At 40.1% G+C, this 27,971-nt stretch overlaps 3 protein-coding genes across 3 annotated transcripts in view; all 3 read left to right on the top strand.

Annotated features, from left to right (window-relative positions):
- Positions 1 to 27,971, top strand: part of LOC122814430 (zinc finger imprinted 2-like) — a 1,129,715-nt gene that overhangs the window by 562,281 nt on the left and 539,463 nt on the right. The gene's annotated exons all lie outside the window — the stretch shown is intronic.
- The window catches only part of LOC122813903 (zinc finger protein 436-like), a 923,997-nt gene that overhangs the window by 499,496 nt on the left and 396,530 nt on the right, over positions 1 to 27,971 (top strand). The window lies entirely within an intron of this gene.
- Positions 8,407 to 27,971, top strand: part of LOC122813908 (tripartite motif-containing protein 15-like) — a 373,209-nt gene continuing 353,644 nt past the window's right edge. Inside the window, exon 1 of the mRNA XM_044086454.1 lies at positions 8,407 to 8,858. Within this exon, the coding sequence (XP_043942389.1) occupies positions 8,655 to 8,858 (204 nt within the window). The 5' untranslated portion in view covers positions 8,407 to 8,654. The remainder of the gene's footprint in view (positions 8,859 to 27,971) is intronic.

A 27,971-nucleotide genomic window follows, 5' to 3' on the forward strand; every position in this document is an offset into this window, starting at 1 on the left:
ACCTGATTGTGAAAATGGAGCCAGCTTTGAAGGGCATGTTGGAGGCGGTTCTTCCAATGGTTCTAGGGTTGCATCTGTCTATTTTACACCAGGGGGCGTGATTCCAACTGCAAGGAATATATCTGCATCTACAAGTAGGGTTACCACCTGTCCCACTTTGCGAGGGACAGTCCCTCTTTGGGCAGTTGTGTCCTGACAAAAAATTGTAAAAATGGCAAATGTCCTGTGATTTTAGGACAAAATTATTTCCTATATTTTATGTAATAGTTGCATAAACAAGTTATTCTGTATCTAAAATACCTAAATGTTATAAGAAACAGAATAAGCAACTAAAATGCTACATTAATAAGCTTTTATTTAGGCAAAAAAGTTAAGTTCTAACCTTTGTACTGACCGTGGGTATGTGTCGGCCTGTAAAATCTGATGTTTATACCAAAAATGTCCCACTTTGGCCATTTGAAAAGGTGGCAACCCTATCTACAAGTGTTTATTTTTTGGAGAAAACTTTGTTACCAAGAGTCCAGAGTCGGGGGATGGTCACTACATAGTCAGGTGGTGACATTACACCCGTATCCAACCCGCAGGGTATGCCTAATTTAAACCAATGCCTTTTCTTTTCATGACAATGGGGGGTGTTCTGTGAAAGAACAAGGCACGGGTGGAGTGTCTGACCTTCCCTTTAAATTGAATGTATTTGACCAGAACCTTATGAAGTTAAGGAAAATTCAATTGGAAGTGGCCTACCTTGGTGAATGTAAATGGGCCGGTGTTGTTCCTAAAGGTCTTAGATCTTGGCAATATCCTACGGGCTTGGAGGAGGGGTCTTCTTTCCATCTTGAGTTAATCCGGTTATTTGATAGACATGGGTTTGAACTCATGGATCTAATTTGTAAACATTATCAGTTGGCAGCTGACAATTTGATTTTGGATATTAACAAGTTGGATGGGGAAATAAAGAGTGACTCTAATTTCCATAGATACAGGTTTGATTATGACCGTACCTATAACAGCATTGATCAACATATATCAAAACTGACAATAACCAAAATCAAAAAATTAAAGGGGATGTTAAAGTTTATAAGGATGGCTCTGCCTATCCGAAACCTCCGGTATCCTAAGGCAATTTTTTGTCTTTTAGAACATGGTGGCCGGAGGGATCTAATTCTATTAATTCTGTTGATGCTGACAGGGGCGTGAAGTCCAATTCCAAGGAGAATACCCCTGTAGATTCTATAGCTGCAACAGATTTAGTCAGACGTAGTGAACGGTTGGCAGTGCAACATAAATCTAACAATTCCAACGAGGAAGTAAAGGGTCTAAAGTTTCAGGACCCAGCCTCGTTCCCTCCGATAGACCAGGGCCGGAAATCCAGCAACCGGTCCAGGAACAGGAGAAATTGATTCAGCCCATTCCGGGTATTGACCTAACAACGCCAAAGACAAGTAATATTGTATTCAATACTGGAAAGGACTTTAGAATATATAACTTCTCTGACTTTATTTTTGGGAAGGAACTGGTGGATTTGTTAGCCAAAGGATTTTCCTTTGTGCCCTCTAAGAGAGCTGACCTGGCATTATCCATTATAGACTTAAAATTATTTGTCAGGAAGTTAAATCTTCAGCTACTATTGGGTAATCTCACTAGGAATAAAGGGGACTTTTTATGTCGAGTACATACAATCCACCCCTGCACTCATCCTTAAATTTATTCGAACAAATATGTGAATTAGACATACGGCATGTACTTAGTCAACCTCTATCCAAGCAAACAAGTAAGTTCAATATCAGTAAGGAAGAGAGGTCTTTATTGGATTCCTTAACCAATTCTACAGTGAGTGTTATGCAACCAGATAAGAGAGGAGGCCTGGTAGTAATGAATGAGTCTGATTATGTCAGGAGAATGGAGGACATTCTTTCCTCTGTGACATACAAAGCGGTATCAAGAAATGAATTAAATATAGGAAAATCGAGGGTGTCTTCCTACTTCAGTGACATGTTTATTTACGGAACTATAGATCTAGATTTATTGAATTTTATATCCTTAACAACCTATAGAATTCCAATTATTTTTGGATCCCCCAAGATCCACAAGAACCGACTGGATCCACCTATGCGCCCATTGCTAAGTGCTAGGGGCAGTATCACTTATGCCAGCACCAAAGTGGTAGATACCATACTGAAGAAATACGTGGCCAGTGAGCCACAAATTTCCAAGGATTCTTGGTCTTTCCTATCTAGGATAAACCAAACTACTTATAGTGAGGATAGTCATTTTTTAACTATTGATGTGAAGGATTTATATTCTTCCATCCCTCACTCAGTAGCTCTAGATTGGATTCCAGCCATGTTGATCTTAAAATAGGCCCCAGCCAATGAAATCCAACTGGTCAGTGAATTGTTAGACATTATTTTGTCTCACAATTTTGTGTCTTTTAATAACAGGTTTTTTTCTGCAGTTGATAGGTGTGCCGAGGGGTTCCCCATGTGGGGCCAGTGGGGCCAATCTGGTTATGGCCTACTGGGAGAGGGAATACATTCTATCTAATCCTCTATATTTGGATAAGGTGTTGTTGTATACACAATTTCTGGATGATATTTTTATCATCCTGAAGGGCAATGCAGAGACAGCTACTATTTTAGTAGACTTGTTCAATACTTCTGCAGAATTCCTCCAGTTTACCCACAGTTTCACTTTAGACCGGGCAGCATATTTGGACGTAGATCTCATGAAAGACAAAGAGAAAGGATGCTTCATAGCTAAGATTTACAGGAAGGAATCCTTTTCTAAAAGCTATGTTCATTTTAATGGCTGTCATCCATTTTCCCAAAAGAGATCAATAATCAAAGGTCAACTGGTTAGAGCTGCTCGAATGGTGTCTAGAGACTGTGACTTTCTGGAGGAATGTGCCTTTATGGCAAGCCATTTCCTGAACAGGGGTTACCCGGCGGATCTTATTAATGACCTTTTGAGGGAGGTACAGAAAAAGAGAGAAACTGGTGTTTATTTACCAATATTGAACCAAGATATTACAGTGCAGGGTAATACTGAAGTGAAAAGTGATGAAGTTATCTCAATGTCTAATAGCTTCATACTAACATATAGTATGGATGCTAAAGAGATATTTTCCATCATATTGAAAAATTGGAACCCCTACTGACACAGGATGATTCCTTCTGTAGACTATTGGTGGAATCACCAAGAATAGTGTTTAAGAGGGGTTACAATCTCAAAAGTATACTAGAGAAAAAAACAAAAGTACCCATTACTAGGGATGGCATGTTTAAGTGCAATATGTGCCGGTACTGCAGCTATATAAAGACGGGGTCTAGATATGAAATAAGGGACCCCATATATCGTATAGTGGGAAGGTTCAATTGTTTAAGCACACAAGTGGTGTACTTAGCCCAATGTTCATGTTGTTCATCTTTCTACTTCGGGAAGACAGACAGAAGATTACACGAACGTATATATGATCACCTATATGCTATCAGGAAGGGCAACACGGAGAACACCCTGGCCAAGCATATAGCGGAGAACCCCAATCATGGCAGGGGAGGGCCCACGTCCCTCCTTCTGGAGAGTAGAGAGTTGTCATGGCAACTTAGGCTAGATGCCTGTCATGCTCCTGGCATCAACGGCATGTTGTCTATAGCTTGCCTATTAAAACTCAAGAGATTAAATAGATAAACCATTTTAGGCATTTATATGACCCCTTTGCATTATAATATATTATAATATAGTTTTTTGATATTTGATAGTTTTTTATGTTATTTAACAATGCACTTTTATTAACTTTACATACTTGTTAACAGTACCATTTGAGAAGCCATTCCGTCAGGGTCTGTAAGGGCAGGTTGGGCATAGATTATGGGTTTATTTTAGTTTTAGACCTACATTTGGTTCCTAGTAGTTCTAGGGTTTGTAGTTGTTACCCCCCTTCAACTTCTAGTTTTGCATATTATCACTTTACATTAAGTCATTTATTATAGTAATTTATAGCACTTTATTTTATCCTGGTGTATAAGGGTTAGTTCGTTCTTCATTTATCATGGACGCCTTATTTTTTCTAGGATCGACTTATTCTGTCGAAGTGACATTTACCTGCATGTAGTATGTTTTTATTAGTGTACAGAAGTGAAGTCCAATGTTAATATACTTTATATTAGTTTTATTGGTTTGCTCTTACTGTAAGGGCACACCATTAATATGTATGTTTGCAATTTTTAAATAATTTTTAAATTGTTTTACTATTTTTTTCAATTGCATAGTTTAGGGACAGTTCATACTAGGAGAGTAAAGAGTTCCACAATTTTTTTCCATCAAATATTGGTGCTAAACGGGTTTGTTCAGCTGTTGTAAGTTCTAGATTTAGTTTGTTTAACAGCACTTTATTTACAGGGGCATAATGTCGTGGTTCTGTATTTCTTATATTTTTTTAAAAACTTGTCTGTATTTTTTATTAACACACCTATACAGTGTGAGGCTTCGTTCTTACGGTATGTAGGGATGTTTTAAATTTAATAATTTAATATTATTTTTTAACACAATATCTAAGTTGCCAGATGCAGTTAATTCTTAATAATGTCTTTTATAAAATTATTGTATCCAGCACTTATTGGAGCGGTGATATGCAGTCCTGTAGAATACAGAGACCATGTGACCTGTTTAAATTTTGTATTTTAGGCAGTTATTTGTGAGTGACACTGTGTTCCGTTTCTGAAGAAGTTGGTGTGATACTGATGAAAAGCCTGTACATTGTGCTTAATAAATGTTTATGTGTTTTGGATTTACGGATTTAGTGACTTTGTACTACAGAACAACCCGTTGGTTTGGAGCGCATCCAGTTTTGTTCTTACACAGTTTCTTTTTGTCGATTTTGGTTTGAGCGTGTGTGTCCATTTCTTGTAACATTTAGGTGTTTCAGATACAGAATAATTGTTTCATGCAACTATTACAAAAAATATAGAAAATAATTTTGCCCTAAAAATCTCAGGACGTTTGCCATTTTTACAATTTGTTTGCAGGACACAACTGCCAAAAGAGGGACTATCCCTCACAAAGTGGGAGAGGTGGTAACCCTACTCTCTGACAGGAATCTATCCCTCCAGCATGTTCTATTTATTGTTGTGGCAAGGTTTAGCTCACTAGAGCGCTTGGCTCGCAGTGACTTGGATTTCTTTAGGTGGAGCATGTTCATCAAGTCTGAGTTGGACATGGCTTTGTAAGTCAGGTAGAGATCACCTCTGTGTAAGCGATATGCCACTGAGTACAGCAGGTAGTTAGTCTCGTAACATATTGAATTCATTCTTGCTGTCATATACAGGCTAAGTGTTCTGTGCCAACCCCATAAGATCCTAAACTTAGTCAGGAAATTCATTGTATCTTCCACATCAAGCTCTCTGTGAAAAATCACCTTCATTCTCACACTCATCAAGGATGAATTCAAAAGGCTCCCTTTACCCTTTGATCATAAATAACTCAGATTAAAACAATAACTGTGGATTCTTGGGGCACATTACAGTATGGAAGGAGGAAAGGGGCTAGTACTTGTCATATTCCTGTTTAAAGTCGTCTATCAGTTGTCACAACATCATCTTAGGAAGAAAGATAAATCTATCCACATCATTTATTCAGCACCTGGCTGGCAACTTGACACCATAAAAATCCTCCAGTGCCATTAATTCTGCAGGCTGATGTTTTCCTGTAGCGACCCCTGATGGGAAAAGCTGAAAGACAAAGAAGAAAAAGTAGGAGCTAGTTTTTAATGGTTTACCCCACAGCTTTTTCACAAATAGGTTTAATATAAAACTAGCTCCCCCACCATCAGTATGTCCTATGAAAAACTAACCCAGATGAACATTTTTAACCCTGCATTTCCATCTTTTCTGTCTTAATAGAGGACAAGACCACTGTCTAAGGGCACCTAGTAGCAAACTCCACCACCATCAAGATATACCTCTTACTTGAGACTGGGGTTATAATAAGCCACACAATATCCATGGCAACCTTCTGAAATGGTTCTTCAGTAACAGGCTAAGGCCACACAGCAGTCTTACTTTTGTCATCCGCATTTCCAAATATTTGGTATTTTTGCAATGTTTGGCCCATACAAATTTTGCAAAAAACTGTTTTATTTTGTAAATTATACCCATATTGTCTGAACAAGGAATCCCATGGGCTATGGCTAGAAGTGCCTAACAGTAGGCCCTTGGGACTACCACCTACCATGTTACTTCCTCCTTCAGCCCCCCCCCCCTCTCAGCAGTTAATTCTATGTACAATAGCCCCACGTCTCTGGATACAGACTACCTCTAACCTGAGAGTCACTAACCTCTTTGGGTACCTCACTCAAGTGTTATAAGATAAGATCTGAGAGGTATGCCTGTCATAACTCCATTTCTCCTTCTTTGTAATCCTCCCTAGATTTCTTTCAGTAGGGTGTCTAGTGTCATTTGATAACTGTGTCTCAGATTTATGCTTACTGCTACCAGCTATCCATTCCCCTGAAGTAGCTCCTTTCACAGTAAGTCCAGCACCCTTTGACACATTTAGCTTTGATTAAGGCTTGCTACTATTACCCCATTTATTCCTGAAGCAACCACATCATTATCCTCCATTCGAGTTGTGGGTACTTGCTAGATGTCCCCACAGATACCTTCCCCTGTGGGCTGGTCTCTATATTTGGCTGCATGCAACTGAATATACAAAGTTGAATCATAAAAGGCATTTCCTATCAGGATATCTTTATGGGTGTCATAAGAAACTTCCCCAGCTTATCTCCTTGCCTCCCCCAGTCCAAATAAACCCAGTTCAATGGCAACTGAAAAGGTGTCCATCCTATGATCTTTGCTGGAGTGGGCTTCCCAGGAGAGTAAATATCCAGTCTACAACTTCAGGCTTAACATAATTATGTCTGATGCAGTACCATTCTTAACAATAGTGCCCTTACTCACTATCAGGAAAGGGTACTGGCACTTGTGATAATCTGAAGCAACTGCAGTCACAAGACAACCCATCATTAATGTGGTGATGCGACTGTTATCTCCGTCAGGTGGCTTTGTTCCCCACCCCCTCTCTACTGACATTTCAGCAGTGCACATCCAACTTGATTATATTGGAATCATGTAACTCATGCACCTCACCCATTACTGGAACCAGTGACACCCGCCTTTGTCTGTAGAACCTGCTGCAACTGTGTAGGCTACTAGCCATGGATTCTGTTATGCCCAGATGCAGTGCTAGGTGTTGTTTCCTGCTTGCTAAACAAAGGTCAGCCTTTTTAGACATCTCTCATCATTTGAGTTACATTCCCAGTCTGTCAGCCAGACTCTGATATTTCCCAGCAAACTACTGAAGCACAAATGAGAGTTTGAAGCAGTCATCTCTCCCACATTCAATATGTGATCCACACACAAACAGTTTAATGTGTACAGGGAAATATTATAGTTATCTATCTATCTATCTATCTATCTATCTATCTATCTATCTATCTATCTATCTATCTATCTATCTATTTCTTTATTTGAACAGGTAAATGGGCTGGTCCACTGACCATTTTCATGAAAAAAACAAGCTGCTTTGGTAGCGGAATGACTAGAACAACTGGGCCAATGATCTGGATGGTCTAGGTCTGAGTCTTAGTTAAACCATATACTTTGTTAGTGTTGTGCTCCTAGACTTTCACTACGTCCTGTGCTTCTAAACACGTCTCAGTGACATAGCATTTTAATTGCAGTCTGACTCTGGGAATTTAGTTGATGCTGTCTGTCCTTTCTATTTCTTTGACTGATTGCATTATGGGTATTGAGCTGGGGAAGGAAGATGCTCCTGCACTTAATTCTGTATCTTTGTTTCACAGCAAGCCTTGTTTATGGGTTAAAAATGGTTTACAGATTAGCTCTCTTACCTGGTGGAAAATAAATAATTCAGAACTAAATATATCAGAAATGGGTATTTACACCTCCTTTTTCCTCACTGGGTTGATTGAACTTGGTAGACAAAATAAATGAAACTAAACAGACAGAGAAGAGGAAAAGTCATTACTAAAGGGAGATTAAATATTAAAGGAAAGTATGGTTTTGGGATAAAAATGGAGTTTATATATATATATATATATATATATATATATATATATATATATATATATATATAGATAGATAGATAGATATATAGATATATTTAAAATTTTCTTAAAATACATAATTTAGTCGCTTTTTAAGTCAAAATGTACCAGGTATTTCTGAAGTCTGAACATTAAAATTAAATCTGAATGCTTAAAACACTGCCATTCCATCTCAAAAATAAAACGTCTGAACTACATTCTGCATTGCCCCTTTAAATGGAGGTGGTCACTTTCTAACCCATTCTACTTCCTGTGCTCTGAAAGTGAACCTGGAATTTCTTGTTGCTATTCACATGGCTTGCAGAATGTGGGCTGTGATTATTGTTTAAATTTGTCAGTTTGCCTGAAACGCTGTTGATTCTTTATTGTCAACTCGAGCTGTATGTAATCTCTGTTAACAGGATTTTATACAGTGTAATAAAACTTTCCTCTTCTGAGTGTAGACAGGAACTTCTTTTTGAAAAGGTGTAGAGTGAATTGAAAGCTGGTCAATATGGTTCAAAGATCCTAGGAACTGAAGCTGGAGCGTTCAATGCTGGAAACAGACTGCAGGGTGAAAGAAAAGATGCAGAATCTGTGTGTTACAAATGGGAGAACAGAGCAGTGCTGTGGGGAGCACAGACGGAGACTGGAGTTGTTCTGCCAGGAGGATGAGGCCTTTATCTGTGTCCTGTGTGTTCCCAGACATTCATGTCACAGTTTTGTTTTCCTGCATGAGACAGTCGGTGTGTATAAGGTAAGGGAAAATTCATGATGAATGTTAAGCAATTCGTTCCCTCAATCGGGATGAACTGACAAAAAGTATTATCCTTCAAATTTTTCAGTCTGGATTTATTTCTTAGTTAATAATGTATTCATATAAAAAAATCTGTATTTCCTAACACAAAGCAACTTAGAAAGTGTGATATTAAGTGACATAGTAGAAAGTTATCTAGGAAATGTTTGCCTTTTTTTTTTTTTTTTTTTTGCTAATTACACAAAGTTATGCAGCATAACTGATACACAAGCGGGTTCAGAAACAATGAAAAGTTATTGTCAAGGTAAAAGCTATGGTGTTAAGCTATCTGTGAAGTAAAATAAATTGAAATGAGTGAAAAGTGTTGTGTGAAAGTGTTAGCTTTAACAAATGAGGAAGGGGTCAGGGTTTCATCTTCTCTAATTTACTAAAGGTATGCAGGGAGCACCAGAAAAGGCTGTTTGAATAGTAGGCTGTGTACAAAGAGACCAGGTAAACAAAACAAAAAAGTTATTATGCCTTATACAGTTAGAGCTCACATAAACTGCTAATAAGCAATTCTGGGCATAATATTAGAGAAGTACATTGCACTTAGTTCTGTGGAGAAATGGGTGTGTGTCAGTAGCACTCAGTTTTCTTCACTTGTCTAGAGGAAAACAGTTTTTAGTACTTAATAAATAAGCAGCTGTACAGGCATGTCTAAGGGTCAGCTCCCAGTGTTTTTTCCTGTCTACCTGATGAATCTGGGCATACTGGGGCAAGGCAGCAATTGCCTCATGTACACAGACAACCCTCTCCTCCTACCCCTCAACACTACAACCTGTGAGAGATGCACTTGTATAGCCAAACTGGAAACAAAGCTTTCTTCACCTAAGACTGGACTAGACAGTCAAGAGGAGAAGGTAAACGCTTGCACCACACCACACTCATCACATAGTCCCTCAAAACCTACACCACCAAAACACACACATAGAAACACAAAACACACACCTACATTCATGGAGGCCCTCAATAAAAATCTGCTCAAGCAACAGAGACCTGCAAAGCAGAAACGCGTGCAACCTTCACGCCCCCCAACACAACCCAAATGACACATGCTCACAAACTCAGTGTGCCACTCAACCACAGCCCATAAGGCATAACAAAGTACCCAACACTCTAGTCATAGGTGACTCTATAGTCAGGCACACTGATATTCCACTCACCAGGCTAAACAAGGAGAAAGTTACTATCAGCTGCCTGTCGGGGTGCCAGGATCTGCCACATAATTCACACACTCGGGGTCACTCCACAACAAGTACAAATATAACTGTCATTTTCCTTGTTGGTGTGAATGACCTGACACGTACCTCCCTGGAGTACATGAAAAGAGACATGAAGGAGCTCTCTGATCTTGTAGCCTAGGCAGGTATGACCCTAGCCCTGAGTAGCATCCTGCCATCACCCAGAATGATACCACAGTGCAAGGACAAAATGACTGACTTCAACAATTGGCTAAGCTTTTGGTGTCATTCTAAGGGGATCCAGTATCTGTTTTCCTGGGATGACATGATCAACAGACCATGATGCTTTGCCAGAGATGGCCTGTACCTGTCGCCCATGGGATTCCGGATACTGGCTAAGGCTCTTGCCACCCCTATAGTGCCTTTTTTTAGGCAAGGTTCAAATGACAAATTCACCACTGTAACAGGTACAAGCAAGCAAAATCTGAGGGTAAGGCTACTCGATGCTAGAAGTGTAAACCTCAAAATTCATTCACTCGAGGCACTTCTTAAAATGGAGAACATCAACATCTTTGCAGTGACAGAGACTTGATTCAAGGCTTCAAAGAGCACCACTGCATTACCAGGCTATAATTCATACCACACCTTTCGGCCACCTAACCTGGACCGAAACACTAAAGGTGGAGGCATGTCCATATTCATTAAGGATATCCACGCCTCCAGGCTCGTTGTGCATCCAAGATTATCCAAGTGCAACTAACTCTGGGAAAGACAGCAATCCAAATTGTAACTTGCTACAGATCTCCCACCATGTCCCAGGATTCCCACTCCTCATTTCTTGATACACTGGAAAATATTAGGGTACAACCCAACACCCTAATAATGGGCAATTTGAACTATGCCACCATTAACCGGGGAAACTACTCATGTACCGACTCTTTTGCTCAACGTTTTCTGGAATTCATAAATTCCAGTGCCTTGGATCAACTTATCCACACCCCCATCAGGGGCAGCAACATCCTAGACCTGGTCATTACCAACATGGGTGGCCAGTGTTCCACACCAGAGGTCAATTCCTCGGTCAGATTCAACCAGAAGCTAATCCGCCTAGACATCAACATCCCGCCCCACCCCCCATTAGGGAAACCACCGTAAAAAATGTCTCCAAAGCCAACTTTATGCTTCTTAAGACAGAAGTGGCAAACTTCATGACACCCATGCAGACGGTCAATAGAGATATGACTGCTGAATCCTATACAATTGCAGTTTATAAGCACTTACATGAGTGCATGGATCATGCTATCCCTAACATGCTATCCCTAACAGACCCAAGATGCTATCCTCCAAAAAAAAAAAGAAGCCAATCTGGTGGTCCCCTGCCATAAACAAACTCTACAACAGAAGGAAGAAGCTGTTGCAAAAAAGAGTAAAATCCCATGACTGGAAGAACTCCCTGGTCGGCCTCAGTAAGAAGCTGAGATCCCTCATAATGTTCTCCAAAGCTAGTTATGAAAACAAAAGCACCACTGATTCTAAAGACAACCACAAAGCATTCTATAATTATGTCAATAATCTCAATGGCAATGCTCAGATCTGCTCTGAGTTACAGCACAATGGCACTAAATGTACAGAACCAACTGATATTGCCAACATCCTGGCAGGTTCAGTGCTAACTTTACCCCCCTCACCCCCTAAAGGGCCCGTCTGTATACCGGAAGAATGCAAAGTTCTTGCAATCATGGCTGCACAGGTAAAACACACTCCCCAAAGCCAATAACACAGCATCCATGGGATCTGACAACATCCCAGGCTGCGTTCTCCATGAACTACAGAATGAACTGGCACCCAACCTAAGCACCATGTTCAATCATAACCTCACCTCAGGCTTTGTGACCACTGAATGGTGCACAGCAATGGTTATCCCAATACACAAAGGGGGGAACCACCATGGACTCCAGAAATTATTGCCCCATTAGCCTAATGAGCCTGGTTTGCAAGGCCATGGAACGTATCATCATGGAACTTATAAACAAAGACATTGGTAATCTCCAAACTCTGGACCCCACCCAGTTCGGGTTTGATCATGTCTCCTAAACCTGATTGACTTCTTTGAAGCAGTCACCAAAGCCATAGACAAGGGTAAGGTGGTTCACATAGCCTATTTAGAGCTCGCCAAGGCTTTTGACAGAATTATAGATAAACTCACTGAACTAGGTATAAATCCATATGTCACAAGATGGGTTGCCAACTGGCTGGCTGACAGAGCCCACACTGTGAAAGTAGCAGACTCCAAATCCGACTTCAGACCAGTGACAAGTGGCGTACCACAGGGTTCAGTCCTGGGTCCTCTCCTGTTTGGTATCCACTTTTCTTAATTACAGGGTAACACAGAAGGTCTTTGGCTGACTTCAAACTAGGAGCCATAATTGAAACTCCTAACAATATGGACATCCTACAAAAAGGTCTCAATGAGACAGATGCCTGGTTTCAAAGCCATGGCCTCAAGCTCAATGCCAAAAAGTGCATTGTCATCCCCCTTTGGTAAAAACTCTGTACCCATGAGCTACCACTTAGGTGGTAGTCTACTTAACATCGAAAGTGTGATAAGGGACCTGGGACACAGGTGGACAGTAGTCTCTCCTTTGATAATCACATTGCCGCAGTAGTCAGGAAATCCTTCTACATGGCACACCTCATCACAAAAGGTTTCTCATCTAGGAAGTAAGAGCTCATTGTTCCCCTCTACTCATCACTCATTAGACCCATTATAGAGTACAGCGCTTCTTTTGGTATGTACCTCACCAGACATGTACAACAACTGGAAAGGCCGCAGAAATACCTCACAGAGGATTACCAGCCTCAACCAGACAGTCTCAAAAAACTCCACCTTTACTCTGTTGCATATTGCCTACTCGGAGGCGGTCTCTGTCTAACATACAAAGCTATGTCAAACCTAGAGCTGTTGGACATGCTCCACTCCCAATCCCTCAGAGCTACACACTCTAGGGACCTAAACCTTGTCACCACAATAAACAGAACATGCTGGAGGGATAGATTCCTATCCCAGAGACTTCCCATACTCTGGAACAAACTACCTATCTATATCAAGCAAAGCTCCTTATTAGCACTCTTCAAGAAAAATCTTGATGATTGAATGGGAAATAGGAAATTCACCCCGGGGATCACCTCTGTGGCTCTGGCTCAACAAGGGCACAGGAAAATAATTTTCTTGGGTGGCGAAAGCCAGGGTACCTTTTTGGCTAAGGTTGTATAGGCCATAGGGCCGATAGCCTAGTACCTACCTATGATTGACAGGGAAAATGAGTGTGGAAATATCCAATGACTGGCAGGCATGCTAATTTGCATGTCACATCATGTTCTTATTACTGAAAACTGTTAAATATTCAGGCACGAAACTCCAACCCCATAAAGCAGCCGTTAGTGAATACACCTGTTACATAGTACTACGGATATCAAATGCAAAGTTAACCGGGAAGTAATTATTACTTTTTCTCTTTATTTTTTCAGGGAGGGCAAGCCCCCTTGCACTTCCATGTGGTGGGGTCACTGCACCCCCACCCCACCCCGCTTCTTTACAGATATGGATGCCTTAAGTACAGGTGACCACTTATGCACTGATCAAATGATGTGCAGCAGTGCTGCTGCCATCTTGTTAAAATGTATTCGGTCGGTATAATGTAGCCGTCTAGAAACTGTTTTGCGGTGTTGGACAGCTTGGACTTTGCGATGGTCCTACAACACCCGTAAATACTGTGCTGAGCAGATTACCTCTGTCTGATTGCCAGAATGAAATGTGTGCCAACAGAACCCATTCATCAATATCCATTTTGGCACAGGTATGAATATTCAGCATATTCAACATGCCGCCAGGAATTGTCGGTCTGGAGGCATGGTTAGGGTGAGATTTGCTACTCCTGCGAGGTACTTCTCTAATATTATGTCAAGTTCTATAGACCTCATCTCTCCAAGAATGCAGACAGTTTGAAGGTAATTTATTACAACATGAGAAAAAGAGTGCATGGTCTAATGTCATACACAGAGAACTTTAATTAGTAAATTAAATATATCTATCTATATATATATATATATATATATATATATATATATATATATATATATATATATAATTTTTTTTTTTTTTGTGAACAAAGGAGGTAGAAAAAACATTTAAGCACCACAGATGTGGTTGCAGAGTCCATGTGGTTGCCATATTAAAAGCAAAATAAAAGATGTCGCAGAACAAGAGGAGACAATCCGAAGGCACAAATAGCTCGGAGAAGTAAGACTGAGGATTATTTCATAGAAAAGATGATGGTACAGTCTAACTGAAAAATAGCACTAGTAAAACAGTAATTGAGTTTAAACTGTGTGAGTAAGACATAAATGAACTCTTGAATGTGATCAGAAATGTAACGTAAGCTGTTGGTTTACTTAATAGATATGCCAGTGTGGTGAATGTGTGGGTCAAACTATGATTATTTGGTGCTATAATCTGTTTCTATAGCTGAATCATGTGTAATGCATAAAGACACACTCCAAATGCATAAAGATACACTCCAAATGTTTTTCCTGTATCAGTCTCTTCTTTCTGAAGTATCTAATTAATGTGGCATTCCCCTACTTTGTGCCCTGAAAGATGCAGCCAGCATGTCTTAGTTGAACTGTAGTTTGGAGATGGCCTATATTCTGTCAAAGCGGCTCTTTTCCACCTTAGCTAGTAGAAGAAAAGGCATTGCTTGTCACATGAAGCAGATAGTTTTAACATTCTTTTCTAGTTTTTTTTTTTTTTTAATGAGAAAATAGGCATATAAACTGAAAACTTCCTATCTAAGCATACTGTGAGATTTTATGAGTAGAATGCATCTAGAGTATTTAGAGTTTAGTGTACATTGTCCTTGTAATATGAAAACAGAAAAGTAAAGACTTAAGTTGGGATTCATAAACAAATAGTGTAATGTGTTAATTGAATTTGTGTTGTGTGGAGATGTACAGGTTAAGCCAAATCCAGAGTCTCAGGCTGCACCATTGTGCTGCCTGGTAAAATACTGCAGCCAACATTGTATGCAAATGAACATATAATAATATGGAAATGAGTAGCATTATGGTAATAAGACCAATTAAAAATGCAAATGAGAGTGAACAACATCTGAGTGATTCAGAAGTGTATAAAACTTGCTCAACATGCTGCGTCATTTTGCAAATTTGTATGCCATCATTTCTTGGTGAACCGAGACCAAGACCATGCTAAGATGCTATGAGTAGCACCCACATTAATAAGACTGTATATTTTGTGAGTCGTTCTTTTAGCCAGTGTCATCAGTGGTATGCCTCATTGCTCCCCATGACACAAACTGATCTGATCGTTCCTAACATACCACCACCACCACTTTAAAGACGTAAACAAAAGCTGTGTTGTGAACAGAGACCTCATGTGAGAGCTTGTAGACATGCCATTGCCACATTGTCACATGGAATCCCACAGGTTGTGTTGGATACCGATTCCTGTGGGCAATAAGGTATGGGTAACTGACTATCCTTGTTAGTGGGCCTTCTGGTGGCCATCATGGGATACATTGGGCATATCACGGGTATCTCCCTGACAATTATTAGTTCATTGATGTTGTTATACCACAGCATGAGGAACGGCATATGTGGTTCCCATAGAATGAAGAGGACAGAAGCACCACTAAGCAGGCATTCTTTGAAATAATAGTCCATTTCCTTGAAAGTCGGGGGGGGGGGGCACTGATTGTGCCCACATCACCATTAAAGGTTGACCAGGTCCACGTGGCAATGGTGTGTCAACCTGAAAGGTTTCCACTCTGTTTAATTGCCAGGTGTTATGCAATGTTCAGAGTTTATTATATAGAATGTGTGAGTGCCATCCAGACAGTTCCCACAATTCCCACATCTGCTACATGTCACATACATACTAGCTATGTGTTTGGGGTGATTTCCTTTGTGCATTGATGATGCTGAATGCACATATAGCCATGGTTTAGGACACCAGTAAACAACCCACAGAGCATGGCTGAGACTGCATAGAACTCTGCGGTGTCACATACACTAACAGCATTAAGTATATGTTCAAATTATTGAAGGCCCACTTCCAAGATTCTTTTAGTAGTACACTGCAGTATGCTTTGGGAACTGCAACAAGATATTTCTGTCTGCACAGTGTTGCAAAGCATTGTATTATACAGGCAGTTAAAGCAGGGGTTTACCACTGGAGGTCCAGCTTGACCATAGTCACTGGTAGAGGAAGTGCTGGTTGATGAGCTGTTGAAAAAAGTGATAATAGAGGAAGACTATGAGAGGCAGAGGCAGGTGCAATACATTGTAGCATTGGCAAACATTTGGTGTCTGGTCCACAAGTATGGGCCAGAATAGACTCAACAAGGACTAAAACTGATATGTGGAGTACTATATCTAGATTATGCTGTACAGTGCAACAGACATTGCCTACCTATGAAACACAGCAGTGAGGGTAGAGCACAGGTGTCTTATTGCACTGGTGGGGAGAGACGAATTGAGAGGCACCAACAGTGGGCACATTGGTGAAATGGGGACTAAGGATGTGGAAGGGAGTGAGTGACATGGTTTGGTGATTGCAGTAAGCTGGGTATACTTTGCAGGAAGAAGGGTGATGCTTCCCAATGAAGCAAGGTATCTGGATGTAGTAGGTACTTCCTCAGTATGGGTTCCTGATCACAAAGTATCTGCAGATGTAATGCATTTGTCTGTCTTTATTTTAACAGATATTGATGTAGTATTGTTAAATAGAGGTTTAAAGTTTATTCCCACGGCTTTTCCTAGAGGGTATGAACTGAAAATTGAAGTGTTTCAATTTGTTCGAAAATTGTATTTAAAATCTTTTTTTGCACAAGATACAAATGTAATTCATGAAAACAATGTGGACAGTGAAGATGATCTAAGTGAAATGAGTTTTTTCATTCATGTGTTTCTGATTTAGAAACTGATACTTATTGTAAGTTAAACACTGAAAATGTGACATACAAAATTGATTTTATTCCTGTGTAGGGATGAAAATATACAGCAATCTTCTGCTTTACAATTTTCAGTAGACAAAGAGCTTGCAAAAGTGAATAAAAACAAGAAAGAAGTTAAATATAATTTAAGTAGAGAAGAATGGAAAAGTCTATTAAAGTTAAGTGAGAATAGGGAATTGGTGTTTAAACCATCAGATAAAGGGGGTAAATTAGTAGTGCTTCATTATAATCAGTATCTGAATATGTGTTATGCTCATTTTAAAGAATGTTAAAGTTTATGCCTTGGTGGAGCTGGGATGTTATCAAGAAGCAGTAATTAAATTCAAAGAACTGCTAATGAAGGGGTTAAGACTAAAATATTTCTCACAAGAGGATGTATATAAAAAATTTGCAGTTAAAGATAATTCTGTGGCATACTTCTTTTGTGTCCCTAAACTATTCAAACGTTTAGTGGATCCACCAGGACATCCCATAGTCTCTGCATGCAGTTATTTTACACACAACTTGGCTCTTTTTTTTACATTCTTACTTGAAAGAAGAAGCAGAGAAGTTAAGGTCTTACATCAAAGATTCCCTTGATTGTTTTTAAGTAAATTCAGAAATATAAAGTGGAAGAAGGACATGTTTTTTATTGTTATGGATGTTGCCAGTTTATATACAAATACTGCACATGTACATGGCTTAGAAGCAATATTATTTTTTATAAGGACTTGCCTAAAACACATTTCATTATTGAACTAATACATTTTTGTTTAAATAATAACATCTTTGAGTTCAATGGGGAACTTTATAGGCAGCTTCATTGAATAGCCATGAGGTAGGTTTTGCCCCCATGTATGCAAATCTTTTCATGGGCATGTTTGAAAATAAATATGTATATAGTAATAAATTTTTTCGGAAATATGTCAAGGTTTATATTTAATATTCATTTGTGAAGGGGGATGGAAAGAAGTGAATACATTTGTTGAAAAAAATTCAGATAAATCCCTATAATAAGTTTGATGGAATACAGACAGGTGTTAAAACTTTCTTGATATAACATTGCAAGGTATTAATGATGGTAGAATACAAACAAGTTTACATAGAAAATTTGAAGGGAGTGGTCATATATCGTTTGGAGAAAGTTATCACCCCCCCTCCACTATTAAATCTATCCCTTCTGGGGAATTTCTTAGAATAAAAATAATATGTATTGATACTAGTGTGAGAAGGAGATAGAAAAAACAGCACACATGCTTTTAACTAGAGGTTACAAGGAAACAGTGATGGAAGAAAATAAAAGGAGGGTAGTACAACAAAAACAGGCATAGCAAGCAAGGCAGAGTGCATTAACAGGATAAACAAAAAATTATGTAACCAAATATACAGTGTTTACAGAAGTTTTAACAAATTTAGTAAAATATCATTGGGGTATTTTAGAAAAAAATAAATTCCTTAATATAAGAGCAAATGAGTATCCCATGTTTTTTTATTTGAAAGGTAGAAGTATAAGAGATTTCTTGGTGCATGGCAAGTTTCAGCTGCCTGTAAGTAATAGGAGTTTTGAGGTAGATGTAACAGGAACTTTCCCTTGTGAAAAGTGCAGTTGTTGCCAGTATGTAGTAAAAGGTTTTGACAAAATTAATGAAAAGTATTTTACATGTAAAGGGAGATTTTCCTGCATCGCATTTTGAGAATGTCACAGTGGAAATATACAAGGCTTACAAGCTACAATTCTGGGGCAAGTACGACAAATGTATGACTTTGATATTAAAAGACAACTTTGGAAGTTAGAATCTACTTTAATTCTGAAGTTTAAAACTTTAATTCAGTATGGAGTGAATCAAGAATGTTATTGGAAATGTTTTCTTTAATTAAAAGTCTATGCTTGGTTAATTTGTTTATAATCCTGCTATTTAAAGATATAATATGTGAAGTGGGGGTATATTCTGTAAAGGCTGAAGAGCCGAGGCGCTAGAGGTGTCTGCATTTTATGCTTTGTATTTGCTGCTAACCAGATTTTATTGGATCCAGTGTGTGCTTATTTAACTGTTTTGTGGGACTACATTGTAGATCTACTACAGGACTGGACTATAATTTTAATAAAATATAAAGGTAATCAGCTTCTTTCCTTGTGTGGTGGTGAGGTATCTGCAGATGTTGTTTGACTGTACATATATAAGCTGTGGCAGGTGTTGTAGGATGTCAGTATTGATGCAGATCTTGGATGCCTTTGGCCATAGGTCAAATCCCCTGTAGGAGTGGCACGTGCATCAACACCGATCAGTAAGGATGAAGATGAGCTGCATAACTGTGATAGCCTACATGTCATGACCAAGCAATGTCAGTGCAGGAGGCTGTGGTTGACCACTGGCTTGTAATGTGGTGGAGAAGCATTACATGACCCTGACCTACCTGTTCTGTAGGACATATTCACAGTAGAGGCAGATGAGCGGTGACCATGAGAGTGGTATCATCCTAATGTGACCTCATGGTGGCATTGGAGAGGTCCATGTGCCTCTAGCATGCTAATTGATTTATCCAGGTATTGCATGCACTCAACTATGTTGTTTTACAGGCTGAATAATACATCTGTCATCTTTGCCATGATGGTAGTGGCATCAACTTATGCCTCAAGAGTGCCCTCCACATCCATTTTGTAATATCTCTAGTGCCTGGTTTGAGCAATATGTGGGAGACATGGCATTAACATCCACCAGAACCACTGCTTTTGACTTAAGTGTGCATGACATGGTGGTACTACTGCACACTGCTGTTGAGTAAGCAGCAAAAGAGGGTGCTCCCTCTGTAGGGGTGTTGGGCATGGTCTGTCACTTGATGTATCTAGTAGGTTGTTCTCCAAAGTAATCGCTACTGACAGTGACACTGTATCCCTAGGCCATGATAGGCTAAGGCCACCATCATCATCGGGATGTCATGCTGCATTGACACGAGGCATGCCATCTTTCAGAGGATGTCTGCATGATGGTAGCACCTATGGAAACTGAAAAACACCCGTGTGTAACATTGATATGTGACAATCTCATCTCCCAGTGATGCAGTAACAGTATAGATAACGAGGTAAGCACATGATGTAAGAAAACATATCTTGTTTTAGGCTATTATGCCTGTACAGGAGATATGGCAGTGGCCAATATCCATGATTTCTTGCATTGGCATGCCACAACAGTGTCTTACTGATGTATGGAAATACAAACTTCATGCATCTCTAACAGTGACACATGATGGTGCAACCAGTTCAGCACTCCCATTTAGGCATTCACCATCAGGGTCTATTCATTATAACGGGATTTCCTTCATGTTGAAAAGGGTATTTTTCAATGGCAGATCCCTGCCCTTGGCCATCCATTCCCTTTCATTGGTGTGGGCCTCTGTATGAGCATGCAGAATCGCCTCAGTCACCCTGCAAGATACTTATGATCTTTTGTAGCTACACTCTGCATTAATATTTGCAACCAGGTCACATCACATATGTTCTCAGAAGACCTGGTCAGTCTTGTTTGTGCTCAAAATCCACCATCCATGCTAATGGATAGCCCTTAGTAGCACATTGGTCTTTGTCCAGAAAAACTTCTTGAGGTGCTTCCACTAGTTTGATCCCAGTTATGTACCTGTACATGTGAACGTACATCTGTGGTCAGCAAGCAGGCACAGATATGTCCAGTATTATCTGTGTTGCACTCCTAACCCATGCTGCAGCAATGGCCACCAGAGTTACCATGCTTTCCATGTGGCAGCTTCTCAGGCTATATCGCAGTATTGGTCCAGAAGGGCAACATGGGGACAGACTGTGCTGCCACCTACATCCTATTATCTGCCTACACTGACCTCTGCCCCTCAAATCACAACCAATGTATGCCTGTCATACACACTCACAGCCTATATCAGTGTCCAGTTGTGCCTCACTCACCCCTCACCCCACACATGCACTATGTACCACACCTGAACAACAGATGTAGAGTATGTGCATTCCAACAACATCATTCTCAAAATGAGTAGCCCACAGCATACACAGTGCACCCCACACTGTTTCTCAGCCAAACATCTGGTGGGCTATTGATGCTTAGATCTCTGCCCTCTCTGCCATCATTCACCATTTCATCCATCCCTATACTCTGCTCTCCCCAGTTAACAAGTTACTGGAGTGAAACCCTACAAAATAAAAAAAACAGTTTTACACATATGATTAGCCTTTACCCTGCCACTGGCCTGTGAATCCTTACCACAGCGGAGGTACATCACTTCTTTACTCAGTAGATCTGTGTAGTTCTGTTCTGTAGAGATCCACCTCTACCTTCCATGTAATTCTCATCCCCTTGTCAACAAGTTGCTGTAGATCAATGTTCCTCAAAAGAATCCTGTCACCCTGCCTCTGCTCTGTCTGCCATTAGCACAGCAGACAAAGTACATTTTGTTCTCTTTTAGACTGTCTAATCAACTCCTTTAAAGATCCTCTCACTACACTGGAGAAAATGGCAAGATGTTCATCACAGCTGTGGCAGCTGTTTATATGAAGCTGTTTTAGGGCTCCTAGAATAGCAGTTATGTTAATAAGTCCGTTTAGGTTAAATTTCTATGAATGGCACACTTGGCAAAATCGGAACCAGTCGTTAACTGCTGATACACATGCATTGTAGACTGAAAAGCTGTCTACACATGCCTGGCCAGGTCTGTGGTCTTAAAGGGACCACAGGCTCCTTGCAATCTGCTCTGAGGCTCCTAGAGGCACCACCCTGCTGCAGTTTGACTGTTAGTGCAAAATCAGGTTACTGTAGATTAAAGTGATATGTATAGGCTCCATACCTTAGGTGGCCACTGTGCCTATTCCTTCCCCTTCACATATATCTCTTTATCATGTGACTCTGCTGTGGCATTGGCCTCTGTCCTGCTACATTATTGCCCATCATTGTGCATCATGTGACCCTTGCAACTTGTGTTGATGCAAAGCTGTTGACAGTTTTCTATTGATATCGACATGTGCCCATGGCTTCTGTGAGGGCTCCTACAAGGTGCAGGAGGAGGACAAACATATTTCTCCACCTTTTGCATCATGATCACCACGAGCTCCTCCTGTGGCAACTCCTATAAGGGATAAGGTGGAACTGAGGGTGAAATCTTTCCACACTAGGATGACTGTACTAATTGCAGTGTCTGTGCTGGTGCATGGCTGTACTGATTTTAGGGGAGTTGTTTTCCTGAATCTGTGGTCTGACTCAAAAAGGATTTTCAAGGATATTGATTTCTTGTAGTTTAACTCGGGGGTTGTGCCAAACTCATTGCTAATGTCTTGGCCAGTCTGTAGGATGCACTAGTTTTTGAGTATTATTTCCATTATGCTGTGAGTGTCGAGGGGATATGGGGGAATCTAGGAGTGCGGTTTATCTCTGGGGGGGGTGGTTTGGGGTTAGGTACAAACCCATGCAGCAGAATGGGTGTGCATTTGGTGGTCCTCTCTTTGGCAGTGGCAATGCTCTGAATCTCAGTCTGGTGTCTAGGGTAGTATCTCTCCAGGAATAGGTAAGTAAGGAATGTGCATTCCTCGTCAAAAGTGGAGTTGTCACTGGCTCCTCCCTCCATGAAAAGGAGCATCATGAAGGGACAATTCATCAGGCTCAGCCAGGTCATCGGTGATGACTGTGTGTGTGTGCATGTATATATGTGTGTGTGTGTGTGTGTATATATATATATATATATATATATATATATATATATATATATATATATATATATATATATATATATATATATATATATATATGTGTGTGTGTGTGTATATATATATATATATATATATATATATATATATATATATATATGTATATGTATGTATGTATGTATATATATATATATATATATATATATATATATATATGTATGTATGTATGTATGTATATATATATATATATATATATATATATATATATATATATGTATATATATATATATATATATATATATATATATATGTATATATATATATATATATATATATGAACCCAGCCATTGGGGATGTACATGCCAGTTCCAAGGCCAGATAAATGGGTAGGTTACATCAGGAATGGCATGCAGTGTAAAATTTTTGCCAGATCAAATATGCAGACAAGAATACAGATTTCCTTACTGGATCAGTTAATGACTGCCACCAGTACTGTTAGCCAACAAGGTGCTGGTAGAAATTGGGCTACTGTTGGCTGAAAGAGAAGAGGGGGAAGGCATGCCCAGAGGCAGGAAGAGAGGAGGAAGTTTAGTAGTGTGGTAGTGAGAGTAGAAACTTTGAATGCTGCAGTATGACTGCTACAGGGTGAAATCTAGCTGATATGGAGAGAAGGAAGGTGAAAATCTTGTGCGTGCAAGAGACCAGATGGAAGGGGAGTAAGGCCATGTGTATTGAAGAATTGTTCTACCACAGTGTGGATGGGGAGAAATGGGGTAGGGTTATCCTGAAGGAACAGTATGTCAAAGAGTGTTTTGGAGATGAAGAGTATCGAACAGAATGATGTTTATGAAGCCGGAAATTGATGGTGAGATGATAAATGTTGTTAGTGTACGTGCTCTGCAAGTTGGGTGTGCGATGGATGAGAGAGAAAATTTTGGAGTGAGTTGGATGAAGTGGTGGTGAGTGTACCCAAAGGTGAGAGAGTAGTGATTGGAGTGGATTTCGATGGGCATGTTGGTGAAGGTAACAAAGGGGATGAAGAGGTGACTGGTAGGTATGGTGTTAAGGAGAGGAATGCAGAAGGTCAGATTATATTGGATTTTGTGAAAAGTATGGACATGGCTGTGGTAAATACGTATTTTAAGAAGAGGGAGGAGCATAGGGTGATATACAACAGTGGAGGAAGATGCACACGGGTGGATTATATCCTGTGCAGAAGGGCCAGTCTGAAGAAGATTGGAGACTTTAAAGTGGTGACCAGAGAAAGCGTGGTTAGACAGCATAGGATGGTGGTCTGTAGGATGAGATTGGTGATCAAGAAGATGAGGAAGTGAGTGAGGGCATTGCCAAGGATCAAATGGTGGAAGTTGAAAAAGGATGATTGTGAGGTGGAGTTCAGGGAAAAGTTAAGACTGGCACTGGGTGGCAGTGAAGAGTTACCTGATAGCTGGGCAGTCACAGCAGAGGTGGCAAGGGAGACAGCTAGAAAGGTGCTTGGTGTGACAAAAGGAATGGGAGGACAAGGAGACCTGGTAGTGGAACAAAGTACAGGAGAGGGTACAGAGGAAGAGGTTGGCAAAGAAGAAGTTGGGGTTGGGAGGGTGGCCTAATGGTTAAGGTGTATGCCTTACAAACTCAAGGTGCAGGGTTTGAGTCTCACAAAGGATAATTGGCTAGGCTTAAAGTGGATCACAAGGGCAGTTAGCCTAGTACTAACCTATGAAACCTATAAGTGGGGTTTTCAGAGGGATGGTTTTCAGAGGGATAGATGGAAGGAGTACTTTGAGGGGCTGATGAATGAAGAGAATGAGAGGAAGAGGAGGTTGGATGATGTGCAGATAGGGATCAGGAAGTGCAGTGGGTTAGCAAAGAGGAAGTAAGGACTGCTATGAAGAGGATGAAGAATGGGAAGGCTGATAGTCCAGCTGACATGCCTGTGGAAGCATGGAGGTGTTCAGGACAGATGGCAGTGGAGTTTTTAACCAAATTCTTTAATGAAATCTTGGAAAGTGAGAGGATGCCTGAGGAGTTGATTGATCAAATACTTCATCCTGGTAACCCCTCATCTCCAAACCCCTGCCCAACATACACATCCCAAGATACTGCTTCTATCTTCAATTCCTACTTTGATTCCATTGGAAAGATAATAAGTCTGACCTTCTTTAAATTATGACTATAAAAATCCACCTGATCCTGCCTCAACTCAAAATTCTACTAACATTTTTTCCCTTAAACCAATAAATTCCAGCTATATAAAATCTCTTCTTCACAAACTAAAACCGTGTTCTCCATCTACTGATATTCTGCCTCCCTACTTCCTTCAGATTGCAGCAGACTACACAAAGGCGGTAACTCCATAGACCTCACCAATTTCAGACCCATAGCCATCTTTTCACCTCTCTCAAAAGTCTTACAAAAATGTGTGCATAAGCAAGTCATGGAACGTCTATCACAAGAAAAAATTGTTCACCCCCACACATGACTTTTGCCCAAAACATAGCATACTATCTACCTTTTACTGTTTTTATTTCTGTTCTGTGTTAGCTCTGTTAGACATCTTGACTGTCTAATTTTTTGTGTAAGTCGATACAGACCTATTCTCTTCTTGTATACTGCCTCTATGCTCCTCACTAACAGCAGCTTCCTTGACTGTATTTCAGACTTGATAAACTGTATGATATACTTGCATATACTGTTCCTGCACATATCTTCCATGTAATGTCAACATGTTTCCTACTTAAAAATGTCAATGTTTTTCTTTTATATTATTTTTGTCATTTTTACGTATACAATTACATATTACTTATACAATGTCGTTTGAAATCTGTGGAGCTTTTCTCCTCAGGTATCTGCTGAAAATTTGCATGTACTGTTCCTGCACATATCTTTCATGTAATATCAACATCCCTATGCTTTTACTGTTTCCTACTTAAAAATGTCAGTTTTTTTTATATTGTTTTTGTCAATTTTACGTATACAATTACATTTTATTTATACAATGTCATTTTAAATCTGTGAAGCTTTTCTGTCCAGGAATTTGCTGAAAAAAAACAAGTTGGCTCAGCTGGACTAACCCGGTCAACAAATAAAAAATAAGTAAAATACGAGTGGAGAGGTGTTTTGGTACTAATTTTTAAAAATAAGGGTGATGTGTGGAGATGTAGAAACTACAGAGGGATAAAATTGATCAGCCCCCAGCATGATGTTATGGGAAAGAGTAGTGGAAGCTAGATTAAGAAGGGAGGTGATGATTAGTAAGCAGCAGTATGGTTTCATACTGGGAAAGAGCACTACAGATGCGATGTTAGCCCTGAGGGTGTTGATGGAGAGGTATATAGAAGGTCAGAAGCAATTGCATTGTGTCTTTGTGGACTTAAGCATATGACAGGGTGCCTAGAGAGGAGTTGTGGTACTGTATGAGGAAGTCAGGAGTGGCAGACAAGTATGCAAAGAGTGGTACGAGATATGTACAAGGGCAGTGTGACAGTGGTGAAGTCTGCCATAGGAGAGACAGATGTGTTCAAGGTGGAGGTGGGATCACATCAAGGATCAGCTCTGAGGCCTTTGCAGTGGTGATGGACAGTTTGACAGCTTTACCAGAAAGGCTCATCCAGACTCTGCTACACTTTGCTGTGAAGGAAAGGTTAGTTTGCCGTTATTTTTTTGTATTTCTGTATTGCCTTTCTATATTTTGAATACTGTAGTTTGTTTTCTTTACCTTGTGTTTTGCTTGCATTCTGTTTTAACAGCATATTAAAACTTCAAAAGAGACCACAGCTCTCTCTGTTCTGAGTCGGGCAGAATACCACTGTCTTTCTAGTTGCCCGCCTCTTATGTTAATCTGACCATATATCTCATTTCTCTCTACTTTCACTGGCTTATGTGAGTAATCACAAAACCATCACTTTTGAAATCCCACCCCTTCAATTATTTAAATTTATTGGCCATCCTACAGTATTTCATAGTACCAAAATACAAAAGTAACCACCCCTTTCAGTCCATCTTGCTGTTTTAAAAATAGTAACTCTCCACTAAACCTTAACTTTTTAAACAGGTAAAACTCAAGTTACCTACTTTCATATCTAACTTCTCTAGTGCACACTGCAGAGTGCATTCTTTCAATCTTACCTTTAAGCATCCCTGTTACTAGCACTTTCTCTAATACCTAAAAAGATCATCTCTACTTGACTCCAAGTAGACTTTTCTCTATCTGTTAAACCTAGCACTTGCTCCTACAGTACTTATTACCTTGATACGGCACTCTTATAGATAGCACCCCAAAAAGGCAAACCCCCATTTCTCGGTCACCCACGTCCCCCGGAATCTCTTTTAAAGTTTTTTTTGTCTAGTCCTTCTAGCATGTTGAGGGATCAGTTGCTAGTGTCCTCTCCTGCTCAGCTGGTGAACCTGGGAATATTGAGGCAATGTTACAATTGCCTCATGTACACAGACAACCCTCTCCTCCTCCCACAAAACACAAATACATGTGAGAGATGCAACTATACGGCCAAACTGGAGGCTGAGCTCTCTCAACATAGGACTGGCAAGACCATTCAGGAGGAGAAGGTTACCACACACACTATAGACCCAGTCTCACATAGTACCATCACAACCTCAAATCATACACATAAACACACAAAGACATACTGGCGGCTCTGATCAAAATCTACCAAAACAGCAGAGGCCACCAAAGCAGACACCCAAACAACCACCACCTCAGAACACAACACCTGCAACACATAGACCTCACAGTCAGAGTGTCAAACAGTCACAGCCCTTAAGGCCAAACACAATGCCAGACACACTAGTCATTGGTGACTCCATAGTCAGACACACTGACGTCCCGCTCACCAGACTGAGTAAGGAGAAGGTCACAGTAAGCTGCCTGTCGGGCGCTAGAATCCGCCACATAACGCAAGCACTCAGGTCTCTCAACAGCAGGTACAAATACGACTCGGTCATTGTTCACGCTGGTGTAAACGACCTGAGACGTACCTCCTTGGACTACATGAAAAGAGACATTGAGGAGCTCTCTGATTATGTAGCCCAGGCAGGTATGACCCTGACCTTGAGCAGTATCCTACCTTCACCAAGAATGATGCCACAATACAGAGATAAGATGATCAGCTTTAACAATTGGCTTAAACTCTGGTGTCATTCAAAGGGGATCCAATGTCTGTCTGCCTGGGATGACATGCTGGAC

The sequence above is a fragment of the Protopterus annectens genome, chromosome 10.part0 (assembly GCF_019279795.1).
Source record: "Protopterus annectens isolate FY-2018-M chromosome 10.part0, PAN1.0, whole genome shotgun sequence".
Lineage (NCBI taxonomy): Eukaryota > Metazoa > Chordata > Ceratodontiformes > Protopteridae > Protopterus > Protopterus annectens.